Source organism: Saccoglossus kowalevskii, chromosome 18 (genome assembly GCF_978046115.1).
Source record: "Saccoglossus kowalevskii chromosome 18, keSacKowa6.1, whole genome shotgun sequence".
NCBI lineage: Eukaryota > Metazoa > Hemichordata > Enteropneusta > Harrimaniidae > Saccoglossus > Saccoglossus kowalevskii.
In genome coordinates this window covers 1179284-1202795 of record NC_140658.1, presented here as the reverse complement: position 1 = coordinate 1202795, position 23512 = coordinate 1179284, and the positions used below count along the sequence as shown (strand labels likewise).

General features: G+C 33.5%; 1 protein-coding gene across 13 annotated transcripts in view; it reads right to left on the bottom strand.

Moving 5' to 3' along the window:
* Positions 1 to 23512, bottom strand: part of LOC100329046 (otoferlin) — a 317927-nt gene that overhangs the window by 67463 nt on the left and 226952 nt on the right. For 7 of the 13 annotated variants that reach the window (XM_085492732.1, XM_085492720.1, XM_085492731.1 and 4 more), the window contains 10 exons: positions 21028 to 21156; positions 18583 to 18609; positions 16521 to 16668; positions 16054 to 16193; positions 15528 to 15539; positions 7181 to 7207; positions 5846 to 5983; positions 5429 to 5608; positions 4399 to 4490; positions 3008 to 3178 (listed from right to left, as the gene is read on the bottom strand). In XM_085492732.1, the coding sequence (XP_085348858.1) occupies positions 3008 to 3178; positions 4399 to 4490; positions 5429 to 5608; positions 5846 to 5983; positions 7181 to 7207; positions 15528 to 15539; positions 16054 to 16193; positions 16521 to 16668; positions 18583 to 18609; positions 21028 to 21156 (1064 nt within the window). The remainder of the gene's footprint in view (positions 1 to 3007; positions 3179 to 4398; positions 4491 to 5428; positions 5609 to 5845; positions 5984 to 7180; positions 7208 to 15527; positions 15540 to 16053; positions 16194 to 16520; positions 16669 to 18582; positions 18610 to 21027; positions 21157 to 23512) is intronic. The other 6 variants (XM_085492724.1, XM_085492729.1, XM_085492725.1 and 3 more) reach the window with 5 other exon arrangements.

Below are 23512 nucleotides of genomic sequence, written 5' to 3'. Positions count from 1 at the left end.
GCCGAGATAGCTCCGCTGTTAGCAATGCACATTTCAATTAAAGAACTGAAGACATCATTAGAAAATGAACAATATGTATAGTATCAAAGCAATCGGACTTACAGTTTTTAACAAGAAGTCGAAAATATCACTTTTTACCAAAAATGACAAAAATATTCACCAAAATTAGAGAATTGAAGATATCATCACAAAATGAACAAATCTGAGAGAGGTCCACATGTAGTACCTATATATGTAAGATCAAAGCAATCAGACTATTGGTTTTTTACAAGAAGTCGAAAAGTCGAAAATATCACTTTTTACCAAAAATGACAAAAATATTCACCAAAATTATAGAATCGAAGATATCATCACGAAATGAACAAATCTGAGAAAGGTCTACATGTAGTATCTAAATATGTAATATCAAAGCAATTGAACTTTTGGTTTTTAACAAGAAGTCGAAAATATCACTTTTTACCAAAAATGACAAAAATATTCACCAAAATTAGAGAATTGAAGATATCATCACAAAATGAACAAATCTGAGAGAGGTCCACATGTAGTACCTATATATGTAATATCAAAGCAATCAGACTATTGGTTTTTTACAAGAAGTCGAAAATATCACTTTTTACCAAAAATGACAAAAATATTCACCAAAATTATAGAATCGAAGATATCATCACGACACGAACAATTCTGAGAAAGGTCTACATGTAGTATCTAAATATGTAATATCAAAGCAATTGAACTATTGGTTTTTAACAAGAAGTCGAAAATATCACTTTTTACCAAAAATTACAAAAATATTCACCAAAATTAGAGAATTGAAGATATCATCACGAAATGAACAAATCTGAGAGAGGTTCACATGTAGTACCTATATATGTAGTAGTATCAAAGCAATTGGACTTGTGGTTTTTAACAAGAAGTCGAAAATATCACTTTTTACCAAAAATGATAAAAATATTCACCAAAATTAGAGAATTAAAGATATCATTACAAAATGAACAAATCTGAGAGCGGTCCACATGTAGTACCTATATATGTAGTATCAAAGCAATTGCACTTGCGGTTTTTAACAAGAAGTCGAAAATATCACTTTTTACCAAAAATGACAAAAATATTCACCAAAATTAGAGAATTGAAGATATCAACATGAAATGAACAAACCTAAGAGAGGTCTACCCAAGGTACATATACACCAAGTATCAAAGCATTCAGGCTTGTAGTTTTCAAAAAAGTAAAACATTGACACGGACGACGGACGACAGACGACGGACGGACGACGACGGACAATCACTCATATGATAAGCTCCGCTCGACAAAGTCGACAGCGAAGCTAAAAAAGGTATATTAACTGGATTTTATTATCACTGAATCATTTCTTCAATGAAAATTAATTCCAAGTGAAAATCAAAGAAAGTTTAGAAAGAACTCCCATGTGCTGAGAGTATTGGAGACACATTAATAATAATTCGAAATTACTTGTGCTTGATTGAGATAGTGATGGAAAAGCTGAAAACTAATAATGCAAATCAGAAAATTAATATGAACAGATTTGAATGTAAAACTAATGAGGTCTGCGCAATGTAACAGACCATCTATGTACCAAGTTTTATTGAAATGTGATTGGAACCAAAAAAAATTATGAATTATTATGCTAATTAGGGAATTAATATAAACAGATTTTCACCCCAAACTAATCAGGTTTGTACATTGTCCTAGAGCATCTTTGTACTAAGATTCATCAAATGGAATAATTAGTACTTCAGATATCAGTGTGATAGCTTAAAAGTTGTTAAATATGCAAATTATTAATTAATACGTACAGATTTTAACCCACAATTATCCAGGTCTGTCCATTGTCCTACAGCATCCATGTACAAAGTTTCATTGAAATGTGATGATTAGTACTTGAGAAATCAGTGTGAAAGCCGAAAATTAATTAATTATGCAAATTAGGTAATTAATATGCACTGATATAACCCTAAAAACAATCAGGTCTACCTATTGTCCTACAGCATCCATGTACACAGTTTCATTGAAATGTGATGATTAGTACTTGAGAAATCAGTGTGAAAGCTGAAAATTAATATGCACAATTATTTACCCTAAAACTAATCAGGTCTCTGGATAGTCCTAAAGGATCTATGTACCAAGTTTCATTGAAATGTAATGCTTACTACTTGAAACATCAAAAGTTGAAAATTAATTAATTATGCAAATTAGGTAATTAATATGCACTGATATTACCCTAAAAACAGGTCTGTGCAGGTCTGTGCAGTGTCCTATGACATCTATGTACCAAGTTTCATTGAAATGTGATGATTAGTACTTGAGATATCAGTGGATAAAACGAAAATTGACTAATCATTATGCAAATTAGGTAATTAGTAATTAGGTTATTCTTACCAAAAACTGATCAAAACCAAGCATTAGTTTAGAGCACCTATGTACCAAGTTTCGTCGAAATCCAATGAGTGGTGTTTAGATATCAGTAGAACAGTCATAAAACAGCTAAAAATTAGCTAATTATCATGCAAATTAGGTAATTAATATATATGGATTTTTAACAAAAACTAATCAAATCTGCGCACAAGTTCAGAGCATCTATATACCAAGTTTCATCAAAATCCAATGAGTGGTTCTTTAGATATCAGTGGAACAGTCATGGTACAGCTAAAAATCAGCTAACTATCATGCAAATTAGGTAATTAATATGCATGGCATTTTACCAAAACCTAATCAAATCTGCGCATTGGCCCAGAGCATATATGCACCAAGTTTCATTAAAAACTAATGTACGGTTCTTGAGATATCAGTGGAACAGACGGACACACATACACACACACATACATACAGACACACTAACCGCAAAAACTCCCATTTTGTGCTTCGCACATGGGAGTCAATAAAGTACCTTACAGTATATCATTTTAACAATACAACATTGCCATAGTTACCAGATACTACATTGCCATAGTTACCAGATACTAAATTGCCATAGTTACCAGATACTTACATTGCATACTCCTCTGAAATACCACACACTGCTCTATGTCGACTGTAATATCTATTCTCAAGATCTATCTTAGTTTCACCAATCAGATCGTCTACTCCCACAAGATCCCAATCAAAAACTTGTACTGTTAGCATAGACTCTTGTGGAAATGTACACTCAAACTCAAAACATCTGAAATATTACAATTAAAGTATACAATTAGGTAAGGCAGTTTTTTTTACTGCTCAGCAATCTTCAAAGCATCCCACTTTATATAATAGAAAAATATTATCATCATGGAAACTGGCTAAACTAAACGTTTAGAAATGCAGATAAATTTATAATATCGGTAACTTGAACATCTGGCCTAACAGGAGTCAGTACCAGAAATGCCCCGTCTCAAGAGTTCTGCTTGCTAATCAACTTTCCCCATTTCAGATTTGAGTCTTGTATACTTTTGAATTTTTTTGAAAAAATCGTTTGATTATTTTTGCCACACTAGTTTTTGTTCTACCTACCAGTATAATTCAACATTATCGACCAAATCATCGTGGCGTATACAACAGATTGTTTATTTACATCAAAACGTGTGTTCCTTGTAGTAGTAATATGGCCAAAATAAAAACAGCCGTTATTCAGCCATCTTTGATCTGATTATGAAACACACTGATATGTATGATGTATGTGCCAAATACGAATGAAAATGGTACATAAATTGTGGAAATATAGTAGAAAGGCCAAAAAGTCAGATGGCTGTCAATCGGCCATTCTTGACCAGATTTTCAAACAAATTGTCATGGACATGCATCCTAACATGTAAAAGTACATGTATGTGCCAAATTTGAATGAAAACTGACAGAGCACGTCCAAGATACCGCATAAAAAAACAAAAACAAGATGCCTGCCAGTCGACCATCTTTGATCCAATTGCGAAATAAATCGTCATAAACATGTATCCGAACATGTATAATCTATGTACCAAGTTTGAATGACAACTGACAAAGCATGTCCAAAATACAACATTTTCAAAAAACAAGATGGCTGCCAGTTGGCCATTTTGAATCGAATCGCTAAACCACTGCATGTGCATATGTCCCACATAAAGTACTAGGCACATGCAAAGAATGAACGGAATCGGCCCAAGGGATTCTGAGATATGACTCCGCACGGACGCACGGACACATGGAGACCGAATTATAAGTCCCCGTTTTCCCGTCCGAACGGGGACTAAATAACTAAATACAACTAGAATCAACTACATGTAAATACACTCAAACTAAAAGTAACTAATTATAACAAAATATAAATGTAATGAAAATAACTAAATATAACTAAAAGAAACTAAATGTATCTAGTCCATCCAATATATGCAAACAGTATGATAAGTGTATTTTAAGTGTGATTGTACTTACTTGCCAAATACAGGGTTAAGTTGTTTAGATATATAGTTTTCTTTATCATTCACTATATGACGACCAAGAAGTATTTTCAAATATGGATCAGCCTAAAAAAACACATCATTAGAATATTCATACATGACTTGTTGGTAGTTCATCAAAGGCGGATAATATAAGGGCACATCAACTAGGATTACATCAGAAATAACATTGAAATCATGCATGCATGAATTTATACAATTCATGACATCAAATTTGAGGATTGAGGGATGAAATAGCAACACTCTATACCAATGGGAAATATAGCACAGTCCAACGTTTTGCCAGCAAAATTTTTCAATTTTTCACCACCAAACTTTCTCATCCAAATTTTTCTGCACCTATTTTTTATATTCTTCAATATTTCTGGAAATGAGTCCTAATTTTGAAGCCAACAGACAAAATTTGAGTCATTTTTCTGTTTTGACTCCAAAAATGTGACTATTTTTGTTCCAATCTTCTGACGGAAAGTGCAGCCTATAAACAGGACTATTTTGTGAATTTGTTACGAAAAGAGGGAACTGGTGAATAGGTTAAACCTTGTATAGCTTACTTGAAAATTACGCTACATCTAAATTATGCAAAATAATCTATCAAATATGTCTCACATTAGTGACTTAGGAAAATACTACAAAGATCAAGTTGAAATTATTGATGATATAATATTTTAAAATTGTAATCTTTTGTGGAAAAGCAAAGCTACCTAAAAACCTGCATGAAATTTAAACTTGAACTGTACTGTAATAAGATAATTAAACCACTGTAGCTATGCTGGAGAAAGTAGCACCAAATGTGTATAGCACATTATTAAGTGAGAAAATATCCTCAAAATACATTTGCATTGTTGAATCTTACATGATGTTTTGCCATCACTGAGATGCTATGATCTTTGTTTGTTCTATTTTTATGTTCAATTTTACACATAACACAGGACCTTGCAGTGAACAAACAATGCTGTATTGTGTGCTAATGCAAGTTGAAATGTGTAACAACCATATATACATACTTTGCCATTCAGATCAGCCGGATGAAGATCTGTAGATTTCACAATGTAAACACGAACCATGACATGAATGGGATCGTTGCTAGGTAACCCGGAAAAGAAACCAAACATGGGATCTGCACCAAATGGCGTAGAATCCTCAATGTTTTCTGGTAATGGCCACTTGTAAACCATCAACGAACCCTAGAATAGAAAATAGTTGCCATAACAACGTGCATTATTACATAATAATACATGTAATAATATTTATTGCACCTTTAGAAATACAGTTTTTCTATCAGTACAGTAGCAATAAAAGTATAACAAAGTACAAATGTATAATAATAATATTGAAATAATAAAGAAAGAGAAAATATTATAAATTACATGTTAGCACCAAACTGTTATATTATTCAATATAAAATTTCAGAACAAAATTACCTTGAATTTTCCAACCACTCTGCTTTCATTATCTTCTGCACCCTCTCCTGTATTCTTACCACGATACAACTCAAATGTATGAAGCCACTCTTTGAATCCATTGAATTCAGGAACTTGTTCCAATTCACATGGATAAATCTAAGTGAATAATAACATAACACAATTTGGTTTGTTACAAATATTTATGAATCATAACAGTAATTTAGAAAGTCAACTTTATTGCTGCAAGACGAGAGTGTTTTAGAAAAAAATGCAGCTAGATAATAATCATGCAAATTTATTAGGCTATAACCAACTGAGGCAGGTTTCAGGAAACAAATTTGACAAGTCGTATCAGATGTGGCAAGTTTTATGTAAGCGGTTCCAAGATGTGGCATAATTTCTGAAAGTGGTACTAGTTTCATTAAGGTGAACCAAATGCCACAAATAAGAAAATATGTTATCAGATGAAAGCAGTTTCATCAAGGTGAACCGAATAAGGCTAGTTTTACAAAAGTGGAACCAGATATGTTAAATGTTTACAATGTGATACCAGATGTGGCAAGTTTCATCAAAGTAGAACAAGATGCCACAAGTTTGAAAAAGTGTTACCAGATAAAACAAGTTTCATCAAGATAAAACCAGATACGGCAAGATTTTAAAAAGTTGGACTAGATGAAACCAGTTTCATCGAGAAAGACAAGATGAAACCAGTTTCATCAAGTATCAATGGTGATAAAAAGATTTATCAATCAAGTCATTGATTATAAAAGACAAGAATTCATGTAGTAATGTACAGATCAGTGAAATGATAGAAAAGCAGAATTGTGTAGAAGTATGCTGTTATCATCAGAATCTGATCAAGTGGTTGAAGTGAAGTATAAAGTAATTCCACTCGTATATACTTAGCATATTACATACAACCCAAATAGAAAATTAAAAAAGACATCTCCTTCCAAGAAATCTCACAGACAGAATGATATGTTACTATGTTTACTGGTCTTAGAACACACACTGTCTGTAACATTCCTTATTGGGAAAAAAGACATATGGTGCCTGGAAGAGATAAATTCAGTTTATGGCTTGGCAAGGCAAAAAAAAAGATGGTTTTCTTCAAGAGAAACAAGTTTAGAACAGTAGAGTAAGTCTATTGGTACAGTCTGGTTTTACATGTTATGTGAATTTGATAATCTACAAAACAACATAATCTTGCCATAAAGACAAATGCCTTGTCAGAGTGTACCAATAGAAGCAATTGGTGTTTTCTTAATGTTAGCAAATAAAGCAAGTGCAAATGAAAGTTGTGAGGTTTAGTTTACATCAATATAAACCTGAACTAATGGCAAGCCTAATTACCGTAATCTTGACTATGTCCGATTCTTCCTACAAGACAATAACACAGGGCAAGGGATGGGTCATGCAAACATGCAAAAAAGGGACATAAAAAAAACATATCACTATGTATTACATAATATAAAACACTACTAAGAAACAAAAACATGCACATTGTTTGACTACGACAGGGGATTACCATCTAGCTCAATGGGAAATTGCATGATAGCGATGGTTTTTTCCCTTACAGTCACCCATTGTATGTAGTATGTCAATGATAGAATCATATAATATAGTGTGTCAATGATAGAATCATATATTGTAGTGTGTCAATGATAGAATCATATAATAGTGTGTTGATGATGGAATCATATATTGTAGTGTGTCAATGATGGAATCATATATTGTAGTGTGTCAATGATAGAATCATATATTGTAGTGTGTCAATGATGGAATCATATATTGTAGTGTGTCAATGATGGAATCATATATTATAGTGTGTCAATGATAGAATCATATATTATAGTGTGTCAATGATATAATCATATATTGTAGTGTGTCAATGATAGAATCATATATTGTAGTGTGTCAATGATGGAATCATATATTGTAGTGTGTCAATGATAGAATCATATATTGTAGTGTGTTAATGATGGAATCATCTATTGTAGTGTCAATGATAGAATCACGTATTGTAGTGTGTTAATAATAGAACCATATATTACAGTGTGTCAATGATAGAATCATATATTGTAGTATGTTAATGATGGAATCATCTATTGTAGTGTCAATGATAGAATCACGTATTGTAGTGTGTTAATAATAGAACCATATATTACAGTGTGTAAATGATAGAATCATATATTGTAGTGTGTTAATGATAGAATCATATATTGTAGTATGTCAATGATAGAAATTATGTATTGTAGTGTCAATGATGGAATCATCTATTGTAGTGTCAATGATAGAATCACGTATTGTAGTGTGTTAATAATAGAACCATATATTACAGTGTGTAAATGATAGAATCATATATTGTAGTGTGTTAATAATAGAATCATCTATTGTAGTGTGTCAATGATTTACTGTTACAAGAGATATGAACTATTAAAAGTAGTGATGTAATGAAGTTGTTATATAACAGTATTCTGAAAAATATTTTATATTATAAGATATACTTATTGTAGATTAAAACCTTACATTCAGTTGTTATTTGAAAGGTTTAGTAGCATGACAACAAATGAATGTTAATTAGATAAACACACTATCAATGTTAGCTCAGAATATACAAGCAGACGTGCACTTGTATTAGAGAAAATAAAGTAGAGTGTTGTTTATTTTATGAGTTTATCAGAAAACAATTGATAAACTCACAAATTTGTGTCCACTGATATCATGGACATCAGAATAGACTTACATGTATAGCAACACCGGTACTAGTAAAGTGTTTAAATAGTTTAATTAAAAATCTGACATAGTTTTATTGAAGGATTACAATGCTTATGTAGACATTGTTAATATGATAATGAAATCCATTGTTGCCTACAAAGTCAGTATTAGACACACATTGTCATAAAACATTGCATAATAAGTAAAATAACACCAGCACATAATTTATTTGAAAATATAAATTGTGCTAAACTTCAATACATATTCAAGACTGTTTATTCTAATTGGACAATGCTGAGATAGTTTCTTGTACTTCCACAAAGCTTATTCTTATTGGACAATGCTGAGATAGTTTCTTGTACTACGACAAAGCTTATTCTTATTGGACAATGCTGAGATAGTTTCTTGTACCACCACAAAGCTTATTCTGATTGGACAATGCTGAGATAGTTTCTTGTACTACCACAAAGCTTATTCTTATTGGACAATGCTGAGATAGTTTCTTGTACTACCACAAAGCTTATTCTGATTGGACAATGCTGAGATAGTTTCTTGTACTACCACAAAGCTTATTCTTATTGGACAATGCTGAGATAGTTTCTTGTACTACCACAAAGCTTATTCTGATTGGACAATGCTGAGATAGTTTCTTGTACTACCACAAAGCTTATTCTTATTGGACAATGCTGAGATAGTTTCTTGTACTACCACAAAGCTTATTCTGATTGGACAATGCTGAGATAGTTTCTTGTACTACCACAAAGCTTATTCTTATTGGACAATGCTGAGATAGTTTCTTGTACTACCACATAGCTTATTCTGATTGGACAATGCTGAGATAGTTTCTTGTACTTCCACAAAGCTTATTCTGATTGGACAATGCTGAGATAGTTTCTTGTACTACCATAAAGCTTATTCTTATTGGACAATGCTGAGATAGTTTCTTGTACTACCACAAAGCTTATTCTGATTGGACAATGCTGAGATAGTTTCTTGTACTACCACAAAGCTTATTCTGATTGGACAATGCTGAGATAGTTTCTTGTACTACCACAAAGCTTATTCTTATTGGACAATGCTGAGATAGTTTCTTGTATTTCCACATAGCATATTCTGATTGGACAATGCTGAGATAGTTTCTTGTACTACCACAAAGCTTATTCTTATTGGACAATGCTGAGATAGTTTCTTGTACTACCACAAAGCTTATTCTGATTGGACAATGCTGAGATAGTTTCTTGTACTTCCACAAAGCTTATTCTGATTGGACAATGCTGAGATAGTTTCTTGTACTACCACAAAGCTTATTCTTATTGGACAATGCTGAGATAGTTTCTTGTACTACCACAAAGCTTATTCTGATTGGACAATGCTGAGATAGTTTCTTGTACTACCTCAAAGCTTATTCTGATTGGACAATGCTGAGATAGTTTCTTGTACTACCACAAAGCTTATTCTTATTGGACAATGCTGAGATAGTTTCTTGTATTTCCACATAGCATATTTTGATTGGACAATGCTGAGATAGTTTCTTGTACTACCACATAGCTTATTCTGATTGGACAATGCTGAGATAGTTTCTTGTACTACCACAAAGCTTATTCTGATTGGACAATGCTGAGATAGTTTCTTGTACTACCACAAAGCATATTCTGATTGGACAATGCTGAGATAGTTTCTTGTACTACCACAAAGCTTATTCGTATTGGACAATGCTGAGATAGTTTCTTGTACTACCACATAGCATATTCTGATTGGACAATGCTGAGATAGTTTCTTGTACTACCACAAAGCTTATTCTTATTGGACAATGCTGAGATAGTTTCTTGTACTACCACATAGCATATTCTGATTGGACAATGCTGAGATAGTTTCTTGTACCACCACAAAGCTTATTCTGATTGGACAATGCTAAGATAGTTTTTTGTACTACCACATAGCATATTCTGATTGGACAATGCTGAGATAGTTTCTTGTACTACCACAAAGCATATTCTGATTGGACAATGCTGAGATAGTTTCTTGTACTACCACAAAGCATATTCGTATTGGACAATGCTGAGATAGTTTTTTGTACTACGACAAAGCTTATTCTGATTGGACAATGCTGAGATAGTTTCTTGTACTACCACAAAGCATATTCTGATTGGACAATGCTGAGATAGTTTCTTGTACTACCACAAAGCATATTCTGATTGGACAATGCTGAGATAGTTTCTTGTACTACCACATAGCATATTCTGATTGGACAATGCTGAGATAGTTTCTTGTACTACCACAAAGCTTATTCTGATTGGACAATGCTGAGATAGTTTCTTGTACTACCACAAAGCTTATTCTGATTGGACAATGCTGAGATAGTTTCTTGTACTACCACATAGCATATTCTGATTGGACAATGCTGAGATAGTTTCTTGTACTACCACATAGCATATTCTGATTGGACAATGCTGAGATAGTTTCTTGTACTACCACAAAGCTTATTCTGATTGGACAATGCTGAGATAGTTTCTTGTACTACCACAAAGCTTATTCTGATTGGACAATGCTGAGATAGTTTCTTGTACTACCACATAGCATATTCTGATTGGACAATGCTGAGATAGTTTCTTGTACTACCACATAGCATATTCTGATTGGACAATGCTGAGATAGTTTCTTGTACTACCACAAAGCTTATTCTTATTGGACAATGCTGAGATAGTTTCTTGTACTACCACATAGCATATTCTGATTGGACAATGCTGAGATAGTTTCTTGTACCACCACAAAGCTTATTCTGATTGGACAATGCTAAGATAGTTTTTTGTACTACCACATAGCATATTCTGATTGGACAATGCTGAGATAGTTTCTTGTACTACCACAAAGCATATTCTGATTGGACAATGCTGAGATAGTTTCTTGTACTACCACAAAGCATATTCGTATTGGACAATGCTGAGATAGTTTTTTGTACTACGACAAAGCTTATTCTGATTGGACAATGCTGAGATAGTTTCTTGTACTACCACAAAGCATATTCTGATTGGACAATGCTGAGATAGTTTCTTGTACTACCACAAAGCATATTCTGATTGGACAATGCTGAGATAGTTTCTTGTACTACCACATAGCATATTCTGATTGGACAATGCTGAGATAGTTTCTTGTACTACCACAAAGCTTATTCTGATTGGACAATGCTGAGATAGTTTCTTGTACTACCACAAAGCTTATTCTGATTGGACAATGCTGAGATAGTTTCTTGTACTACCACATAGCATATTCTGATTGGACAATGCTGAGATAGTTTCTTGTACTACCACATAGCATATTCTGATTGGACAATGCTGAGATAGTTTCTTGTACTACCACAAAGCTTATTCTGATTGGACAATGCTGAGAGTTTTTTTTACTACCACAAAGCTTATTCTGATTGGACAATGCTGAGAGTTTTTTTTTACTACCACAAAGCTTATTCTGATTGGACAATGCTGAGATAGTTTCTTGTACTACCACAAAGCTGGTTGCTGATTGAATATTTTGAAATTACCGTACTTCCCCGATCATAAACCCAGGGGCCTGAACATGTAAAATTGGGAAAATTAGGGGTGGGCTTACACTCAAGGACCACCTCAGAATAAAACCATCTTCCCACCCATGAAAAATTATCCAAATTACATCTTTCGTTCACAGCACTGGTTTGGAGAAATATTACGTCTTTTGAGAAAAAAAAAGCGAAACGAGTCGTCATTGATTTCCACAACACTTTTTACAATGAAGAAACATACACATATTTTATTACAATACAGTTTACATACATTGTACCGTCTGAATTTACAGTGCAAAAATGGGTAGGGTCTGTGGGAAAACAATCGAAGGCAAGATCTTTATCATCATCATCTTATGGAATTTTTTCGATCGTACACAATCTCTTAATACAAAGCAATTTCCTCCATGATATTTTTCATCGTGATTTGACCTGAAACAACTTCCTTTGACCTAACAGGTCACTTCTTTCGTTAACCAATCAAAATGCTGATGTACAGAAAAAGTTTTCCGATTATTGACGAAGTAATTTTTTCAATGCAATGTGGAAGTGAATTACTGTGATTTTAAAATACTATCTGTTAACACTGATTTCGACAAAAAACGGTGATTTTTCCCTAAAAGCTGTTGATTTGCATTTTTTTAAAGATAAACTGAAAGTGAATGAAGTATTTAAACCTTCACGGTCACCAACAAGTCATATCGAAGAATAGTTTGCTCGTTCACACCCCACTTGTAATAGTCTCAATGGACACGATTATTCAGAAAAGAAAAATGATGTTCTACGATCAGGTTTCACGACTCGACGATCCCATTTTTGGCGTTTCAAAACAACTACTCAAAAGAAATATGGATTACCTCAGTATTGCAGCATTGGGGTTCATTCTGAGTAAATAACAGAATAGAAAATGTGCAAACCATGTTCCGTACATTCGCCGTCATAGAATACAACCTATCTCGGATAAAAATAGACAAACTCAGCCAGTTGTAAGCGCTGAAATGTGAAGTTTCCAAAAAATAAAAAAACAAATCATTGTTAATGACACAGTCCCCGTCCAAAATTTGTGATCTGACATATCAATTTGATGCTGATGAAGTCATTGAGATTAGATTGAAACCATTAATAGGAGATGGATTTGTAAGAATTGGACATTAGTCAGATTGAATCAAATTCCAAAAACAAGTCATTGAAAATGACACAGTCCCCGTTAAGTTCTCTTTGTGCTCGTCATATTAAAGCAGAGGGGTTGTCGCGAGCGTGTCCTTGAAACTTGAGTTCCAAGTGGCGTATACAACAGATTGTTTATTTACATCAAAACACGTGTTTCGTGTCATAGTAATATGGCCAAAATAAAAACAGTCGTTATTCAGCCATCTTTGATCTGATTATGAAACATACTAATATGTATGATGTGTGTGCCAAATACGAATGAAAATGGTACATAAATTGTGGAAATATAGTAGTAAGGCCAAAAAGTCAGATGGCTGTCAATCGGCCATCCTTGACCAGATTTTGAAACGAATTGTCATGGATATGCATCCTAACATGTATAAAGTACATGTATGTGCCAAATTTGAATGAAAACTGACAGAGCACGTTCAAGATACTGCATAAAAAAACAAAAACAAGATGCCTGCCAGTCGACCATCTTTGATCCAATTGCAAAATAAATCGTCATGGACATGTATCCTACAAACTCAGCAACTCACGGACGGTCGGGGACATGTATCCTAACATGTATGATCTATGTACTAAATTTGAATGAAAACTGACAAAGGATGTCCAAAATACGACATTTTCAAAACATAAGATGGCTGCCAGTCGGCCATCTTTGATCCAATTGTGAAATAAATCATCATGGACATGTATCCTAACATGTATAATCTATGTACCAAGTTTGAATGAAAACTGACAAAGCATGTCCAAAATACAACATTTTCAAAAAACAAGATGGCTGCCCGTCGGCTATTTTGAATCGAATCGCTAAACCACTGCATGTGCATATGTCCCACATAAAGTACTAGGTACATGCAAAGAATGAACAGAATCGGCCCAAGGGATTCTGAGATATGACTCCGGATGGACGCACGGACGCACGGAGACCGAATTATAAGTCCCCGTTTTCGGACTTCGTCCGAATGGGAACTAATAATGTTCATGTTGATGTACCTATTGGTATACTGTCTTTGTACAAAATTTAAACAGAAATGTTCATTTCATTCATGGCAAAGTAGGATATCATGAAAAACAAAATGGCCACAAGTCAGCCATATTAGATTGAATCACAGAAAAAATATGACATGCAACTATAACCCAATACATATGTATGATCATCATACCAGCTTTGATCCAAATCAGCCCAGTCATCTCCGAGAAACTGCTGCGAACACATTTAGGTATCAGAAATAGCAATTTTTACATCCAAAATAGCTGCCAGTCGGCCATTTTTTCTGATCATAAAGTAACTTGACGCGCATATGTAAGACATTATGTATTGTCGTATGTACGTATGAACAGAACGAACCCAAATTAATAGTCCGGGGACTATTTTTGGACTTCATCCGAATGGGGACTAATAATCCAAGTGACTGTTGTCAATTGTAGTGATGTCTGTTTACAAAAAGACACTGACATTACATCGGAAACATAGACATTGCATCATCGACCATCTGGCTCTGCTATGTATAAACAACAAAATAATGCTGGTCGCCCATGTATCGTACAGTATTTGATTGATTACGGTGATATGACACAGCACTGCTGCGTCACTGAAATCAACAACATCATTCAGTATTTTATTTTTTATCATGATATGACTGGAATCACATAAACCGGCCGAGTTCAAATCTGGCAGAGTTCGGTGGACACACCCGCCATGCGAGTTTTCTCGTGAAAGCAGGAGAACCAAACTACAGTACCAATCACGATTATTACACAATAAAATGCACTTTTTACATGCATATTTTAACATATGTCATTGACGCCTGGTAAAAACATCCTTGGCCTATACTCAGGGATGCCCTCAACTTGTTAAATGTCAAAAAACAGAGGGCTGGGCTTATACTCGGGGAGGGGCTTATGATTGGGGAAGTACGGTATAATCATCTTCCAAATTCACTATTGCTAGTCAACCGCCATACTAGTATACCGTATCCATTGAAACTTGAATGAGATCATGCAAAGACTATATGTCTTTAGTTTCGCTGAAACTAATTTGAGGAAAAAAATCTCAATGAAACAGATTTTTCTCAAGAATTGACAAAACTTATAATTTGCAGGGTGGAATTTATAATATTGGAAAAAAATAAGACATGTTTATTTAAATTAATAATGAGTTGTCACAGCATCACACAAGATCAAATATTTTTAAATCAAAAACATTTTCATAATTTTATGCATGTTTTAAAACATCAGGTGAATTACTGACTACTGGCATGATGGAAAACTCACCGACTCCTCTTCCTAAATGGAACAAAAAGATGTGGAAATGAGCATGCATGGTAACCATGGAGACAACACAAATGATAATGGATACTACAACTACTACAGTCATGATAGTATGGTATGTTGAAAAATGAAACTACTATAAGATATAAAACATGCAGAGTAGACACACAAAGATCACATAACCTTTGACCTCACTGCTCATTTACTCAATTTGATTGGGTGATGATGAATACTTAAATGAGCTCTTAGCACCAATCATTAGTAGAAAACTAAACATTTTTCACATGGAGTATTTCTGTAAGTAACCATGTGGAATCATATCATGCACAGTCTCCACTAACTATGCACTTATTGCATAACCATTTTTACCCAGTACCATGCACTTATTGCATAATCATTTTTACCCTGTTCCCACAAATTATCCATCATGCTCTGTTAATTGTGTCACAATTTGTTGCAACACGAAGACCATAGTTAACATGCTTACACCAAAAACAATGAGTAGAGTTTACAAAGAAAAAGATAATACCTTCATCTGAGCAGCATTACTTTTCTTTCCTTTTTTATGAGGCTTGGGTGATAATTTTACAGCTAGTTTAACTCCTGTGGCAACATTTTTGAATTTTTTTCCATCTTGATTACCAGTTTCATTGATAACAGTCAAGGAATCTACAGAAATGACAGTGGTGTAAGCAGTCAGGTACACCAAGGTGATCAACAATACGACACATAACAATGTAAGATACATGTCAGATTCGCCTTCAATTACAATTTTTCTCAAAATTCAAATTCATTGTTTGTCTAATCCATGCTCTTATGATATATATTGACAATTATTTATAGACTCAAGATAATTGGTTTTGAAAACCTTATACAACAGAAAGCAATGATCTGAACATATAGTCACTGTATGATCGTGTTGTAACGCATAGTGATTTATTTATGCATATATTACATACAAAAGAAGAGTGAAAAAGATTATATATTTTGACTAACCAGTTGGGCCCTGAAAGTCTCCATTTGGCATTTGACCCTCACCAATATTACCATTTACAGTTGTCAGAGTATCCGGTATTTGATTGTCTAGATCCAAGGCATCAACAGGTCCAACATCTCCCTGCTGTTCTAGCTTTTCCTGCTGTTCCTAAAAACATAAATCAATGGTCATTATCAACATAATGTAATTATGTAACTTTTTCATAAAACACTTCTGTACATAGAAAATTAAATTCATGAGTTTCTATCAGAGTTGGGACCCAAATTAGTCACAAAATAAGGATTTCTCCAAACCCTAACACATATAGTTATCCACAAAAGGCATTTACATTAAGGAGGAGGGGGGCTTGGAAGGGGTTAGATTCAGGATTAGGGGTGGAGTACAAAGGAACGCTTTCCCAAAATTGCTATGACTTGGTAAAATGGAAATAGTGGTTAACACAATCCCTGGTCTCTAAGTGAACCAATCCCATAATAGCTTTACTAAAAGTGTATATAAACCCAAAATTAAATTTATCAAATAGTATATAATTTAAATAATTACTTAATTTGGCCATAGACTGTGTGTCATTTATATACGTGTATGGGCTACTAATGGAGTAAAGACAGCAATACAAAACGGGTCATAACTTTTAATGTGTTTTTTAGCAAGATAAAAAATTCCCTACATTCCAGCAATGAATGGCCACCTTTCTGGTATCACCTTTGTCAGCTGACCATTTTCATAGCAAGCCAGCCCTCCCCTATTTTATCTTTACATTGCTAATTGGATGAAATGCAATCTTTACCCAGATACCAGTAGGAGATGTGTCACCTCATAGTTGATATGTCATTAAAATGTTATTAAGTTTTCTATAAGCATTATATGTTAATTATAATGTGCATAGCATGTATAATTATCACTAAAATTGCAGTTGCAGTCATTTACTTTGCATCAAACATCAATAAACTACAGTGACAAATATTTACTTTGCCCTAAACACAAATAAACTACAGATTCAATCATTTACTTTCCCATAAACATGAATAAATTGTAGATGCATTCAAAACATTTTTTGTCAATTTTAACAAGTTTACAAGATTTGGTGAATTAATGACTACGAAGGCATGATGAAAAACTCACCGACTTCTCTTCCTAAATGGAACAAAAAGATGGAAATGAGCATGCATGGTAACCATGGAGACAACACAAATGACAATGAATACTAATACAGTCACGACAGTTTGGTATACTAAAAATGGCATAACACATTGTCTCCTAAACATGAATTAAAACTTTAGCGACAGTCACATATTTTGCCTAAGACATGAATAAATTATAGTTGTAGCCATTTACAGTGAAGGGCAGAAAACTAGGGTCATTAGAAACCTTTTAAACATATACACATCAAAATAGAATTCTAGTTGACTAATCCAGACATTGTGACATCATTAGTTTTAAATATATTTAATTAGTTCAACATAATCCAATCAGCTATGCCTCATTTTAACTAAGTGAGCGATCACAGTTGCTAGGTTACATGAAGACATGAGCACATTATGGGCATTTAGCTCTAGAGAGAATCCTTATTGAGTTCTCAAATTTGAATAGCTGTAAACAAGTCCATGAGAAAATTTTGAGCTTTGTGCCCTCCACTGCACATTCTCCTAAACATGAATAAACTATAATTGCAGTCATTTCCCCTAAACATGAATAAACTATAATTGCAGTCATTTCCCCTAAACATGAATAAACTATAATTGCAGTCATTTCTCCTAAACATTAATAAACTATCAAAAAGTCATATACATTGCCAAAAACATGAATAAATTATAGTTGCAATCATTACTTTGCTATTGAAATAAATAGGTAATCATATATACTAGTACTTTGCCTTGAACATGAATAATTTATAGTTGCAGTCAATTACTTTGCCCTAAACATGAATAAAATACAGTTGCAGCTGCCATTATTTTCTCCTGCTTATCAATTAATTGCATTCATTAATTTTTCATGAAAAAGCATAAACATAGAGGTATGCCCCTAAACATGAATAAACTATGCAGGTATTCATGTACTTACGCCCAGATAACTAATATCTTCGGGATGCTGATGTCATGAAATAACAAATGCATGATGTAAGAATACAATGCTTTGACATATACAATAGCATGCATTGAGACCCAGCTAATCACCAAATGTTGAAATAAACTAGCATACCCAATGACACCCATATGATACCCAATGACACCTATATGATAATGAAACCCTACAAACTGAACCTGTCTAAATACACCCATTAATTAAAGAAAGTTTAAATAACATACACTCGTAGTCATGGAAGTAAAAATGATTTATAGTATAAATTCATGCTAATATAAAAATTGACAAAACTTTAGATTCATTACAGTAAAAAAGAAGCCATGCATGGCACAGTCCCCGTTAGTTATCAAATTTAAGATATATAGTTTTGTTTATAGTAATATAGCTGGAATATAACCATGTCAGGAATATGATTTTTTAACATAAAAATGATTGACATTTGTATCTGATCATCAAACAAGTACTTGTCCATATTGAGAGATATTGCTCTGGAATTGCATTCAAAATCAGCCATTTTGAATACATGTATATATATAACATGATGTATAACGAATATATCAAATTTGAATATAATCAAAGTCAAAGCATTTAAAAGATATGGCTCTTGAAGCCCAATCATTAAAACAAAATGACCGCCAGACAGCCATTTTGAATCTGATCTGAAAAATAAATGTGCATCAGAAATCTGTAATGTCTAATATATGTACCAAGTTTGAACAAAATCCATCTATAAATGCCAGAAATGCTTGATATTTGATAATTTTTTTAGCACAAAAATGACTACCATTCGGCCATTTTGAATAGGATCGTCAAACCAATATATCTGTCTATCTATGACATGATGTATAATGAATATTTAAAATTTGAACATAATCAGTGAAAGCAAGTCAGGCAAGTCAGACATATGATATGTTTTTCTAATCTGAAAAACAAAATTATTTGCATCAAGGTCCCATAACGTCTAATGTATACACCAAGTTTGAACAAAATCCATCAGTAAACAGCCGAGAAATGCTTGATTTTTATGATTTTTTAGCACAAAAATGGCCGTCATTCGGCCATCTTGAATCAGATTGTAAAACAAAATGATGTGAATCAAGGTCCTATAATGTCTAATGTATATACCAATTTTGAACAAAATCCATCTGTAAACAGCCGAAAATGCTTGATTTTGATGATTTTTAGCACAAAAATGGCCACCATTCGGTCATCTTGAATCAGATCGTTAAACAAATTGACGTGCATATGTATGATACCATGTATGATGTATGTGTGAAGTTTGATTGTGATTGGTCCAGGCATTTCTAAGATACAGGTCCGGACGCACGCACAGACGCACGCATGCACACACACACGGAGGTCAAAACATAAGTCCCCGTTTTCGGACTGCGAATTTGTCTCCTTCTCAGGCCAAAACTATACATTTAATTGTCAACTGAGCAATAGGCATATGACAAATCAGTTTGGTGTCCACAATATCATGACAAATCAGGTTGGTGTCAGAATATCATGACAAATCAGGTTGGTGTCAGAATATCATGACAAATCAGGTTGGTGTCACAATATCATGACAAATCAGGTTGGTGTCACAATATCATGACAAATCAGTTTGATGTCACAATATCATGACAAATCAGGTTGGTGTCACAATATCATGACAAATCAGGTTGGTGTCACAATATCATGACAAATCAGTTTGATGTCAGAATATCATGACAAATCATATTTGGTGTCAGAATATCATGACAAATCAGTTTGATGTCACAATATCATGACAAATCAGTTTGATGTCAGAATATCATGACAAATCAGTTTGATGTCAGAATATGACAAATCATATTTGATGTCAGAATATCATGACAAATCAGTTTGATGTCAGAATATCATGACAAATCATATTTGGTGTCAGAATATCATAACAAATCAGTTTGATGTCAGAATATCATGAGAAATCATATTTGATGTCAGAATATCATGACAAATCAGTTTGATGTCAGAATATCATGACAAATCAGTTTGATGTCACAATATCATGACAAATCAGTTTGATGTCAGAATATCATGACAAATCAGTTTGATGTCACAATATCATGACAAATCAGGTTGGTGTCACAATATCATGACAAATCAGGTTGGTGTCACAATATCATGACAAATCAGTTTGATGTCACAATATCATGACAAATCAGTTTGGTGTCCACAATATCATGACAAATCAGTTTGGTGTCACAATATCATGACAAATCAGTTTGATGTCAGAATATCATGACAAATCTGTTTGGTGTCCACAATATCATGACAAATCAGTTTGGTGTCCACAATATCATGACAAATCAGTTTGGTGTCACAACATCATGACAAATAATTACAATGCATGACATCATAATTACAATGTATGACATCATTGGCTGAGCAATAACTTACCTGTCTGAGTGCTTCCTTAGATGCAAAGTATTTGGACCACCAATCAAGGGTACTCTCATCAAAATCATCATCTTCTTTCTTTTTCTTTTTCTTATTATCAGCATCCTTGTCTGTTTTAGTGTCTTTGCCCTGTTGATATATATGACACATGTAATGTTGTCATAATGTACATTACTGAACAGTGTTGCTGGGCTTGCTTGGTGTCTCTTCTGAATGTTGTATATGTTTTACTTCATTCCTCACTACACATTTACTGTTTTATAAAATATATAGGGGGGGGGGGGTGTACCAGTATGTCTTGTACTGGATTGCTAACATGTTACATTGGTAAACTATGTCAAAATGAAATTTAAGTTCTTTCCAATTCTGTGCAGTTAAACTGATTACAAGATTTATCTGTACATTTCCTTCCTATCCAATGTGACCTAATTGCTAGGGTAAAGAAGATGTAGAAATGTTGACACATGTTTAGAAAATCATGTGCTACACCCACTGTCAACCAAATTATGACAATTTTGACTGTTCAAAAGTTTATTTTTTTGGGTTAAAAAGTATAAACTTATTTCCAATCAAATTTGCCATGGACAAACGAAAAAAAAATGGAATTTTCATCGTGTCTGAACTCCTACTCCTGTAACCTAACAGGTGCATTGTTAATGTAACTATTACTGTAAACATATTTGCACATTATATTTATTGTAAGCCATATTATTAATTTAAAATAAAACTTATTTTCACTATGAAAACACCTGCAATGTATGTCATTCACATAAGTACATGTAATTCTAAAATAGACAAAATACAATACACAGCTTTATTATATCAGACATCATGCTGACATCATATATGGTAATTACATTTGCATATAGCCCATACTATATGCAAATGTAATCTTCATTTCATACACCATATATGGTAATAAAATTTGAATATACATTGTAGTATGGGATCTACATCTCATATCACCATATATGGGAATACATTTGCATATAGTATTGGATCTTCATTTCATACACCATATATGGTAATAAAATTTGAATATAGTATGGGATCTACATCTCATATCACCATTTATGGGAATTACAATTGCATATAGTAAGGAATCTTCATCTCATATCACTATATATGGGAATTACATTTGCATATAGTATGGGATCTTCATCTCATAACACCATATATGGTAATGAAATTTGCATATATTATGAGATCTACATCTCATATCACCAGATATGGTAATGAAATTTGCATATATTATGAGATCTACATCTCATATCACCAGATATGGTAATGAAATTTGCATATAGTATGGGATCAAACTGACCAAAATAATATTCTCTGCAATCTAGAAATGCATACAATATTCTGAAGAGACATTTCAAAAACAAATTTCAAGCCCTGTCCTACACTGGAGAATCAAAACATTTCAAACATTGAGGTGTTGTATAGACACTGTGTGAATAACAAGAACACATCATAATTTTTACAAGGCCACGAAAATAAAAATGTTTCTGGTCAATTCTTATTTTGAAATTGTCATTAAATTTGTGACTTTTCATGAAAATTGTTTTTTTTTCTTTCATATTTTCTGAAATTCTGACAAGAAAAAAAACACTTTGGCACACATGTTTTTAAACCACACACATTGACCAGAAACATAATTTTTTTTCTAGGCCTATAAGAGAAAACTGCGTGACCCAAGTGATAGCACAGAGAAGCATTAGAGAAAATATTTAATTAGTGATACATGTATGAATGTATTAATTAGTGACAAGTATTTAAGTTGAAATGTTAATTAAATTTTGTCTAGATGGAACAAGCTGACTGGACACTAACCACTGCAGAAAAATTGATCACAAATATGAATTTATGAGATCAGCTGATGTTTTTAAGAGAAAAAATGAGAATCATGCAATCATTCTAGACACCTTTAGAGCAGAAATTCCAGAAAAGTGGAAATTCTTCAAACCCACAGAATGTAATAAACATGCACCAATTTTGAAAACACTGTCAAATATGCAAATAGCTTGCAACAAACTTTCTAGTATTTTGCAACAATCCTCCTAATAGTTTTCAAGAAGCATTCTAATAGCTTTCAATAAGCATCCTAATATCTTGAATTAGGCAGAGGGTTCTCCGAATCCGTCTATTCACATAGTTCATACCCACCATAGACTGTAGGCATTAATCAGCGATTCGGCCAATGACAGAGAGATAGAATTTAGGTCAGGAGAAGCCCCATGACCCCAAGATTCCTTTTCCTTACGTCACGAACCACGTTACCTAGGCCATGTGGGACGCCATCATAGCCAGATAATCACTTCTGGTTCTTTTCTCTTCACACCGAGGACTAGGCCAATGCTACAGAAAGAGTGGGATGGTAGGGGGGGGGGCGAAGTCTATGGTGGGTATAAACTATGTGAATAGGCGGGTTTGAAGAACCCTCTGCCTAATTTCACTACAGTCAATTACCCACCATAGACTCCAG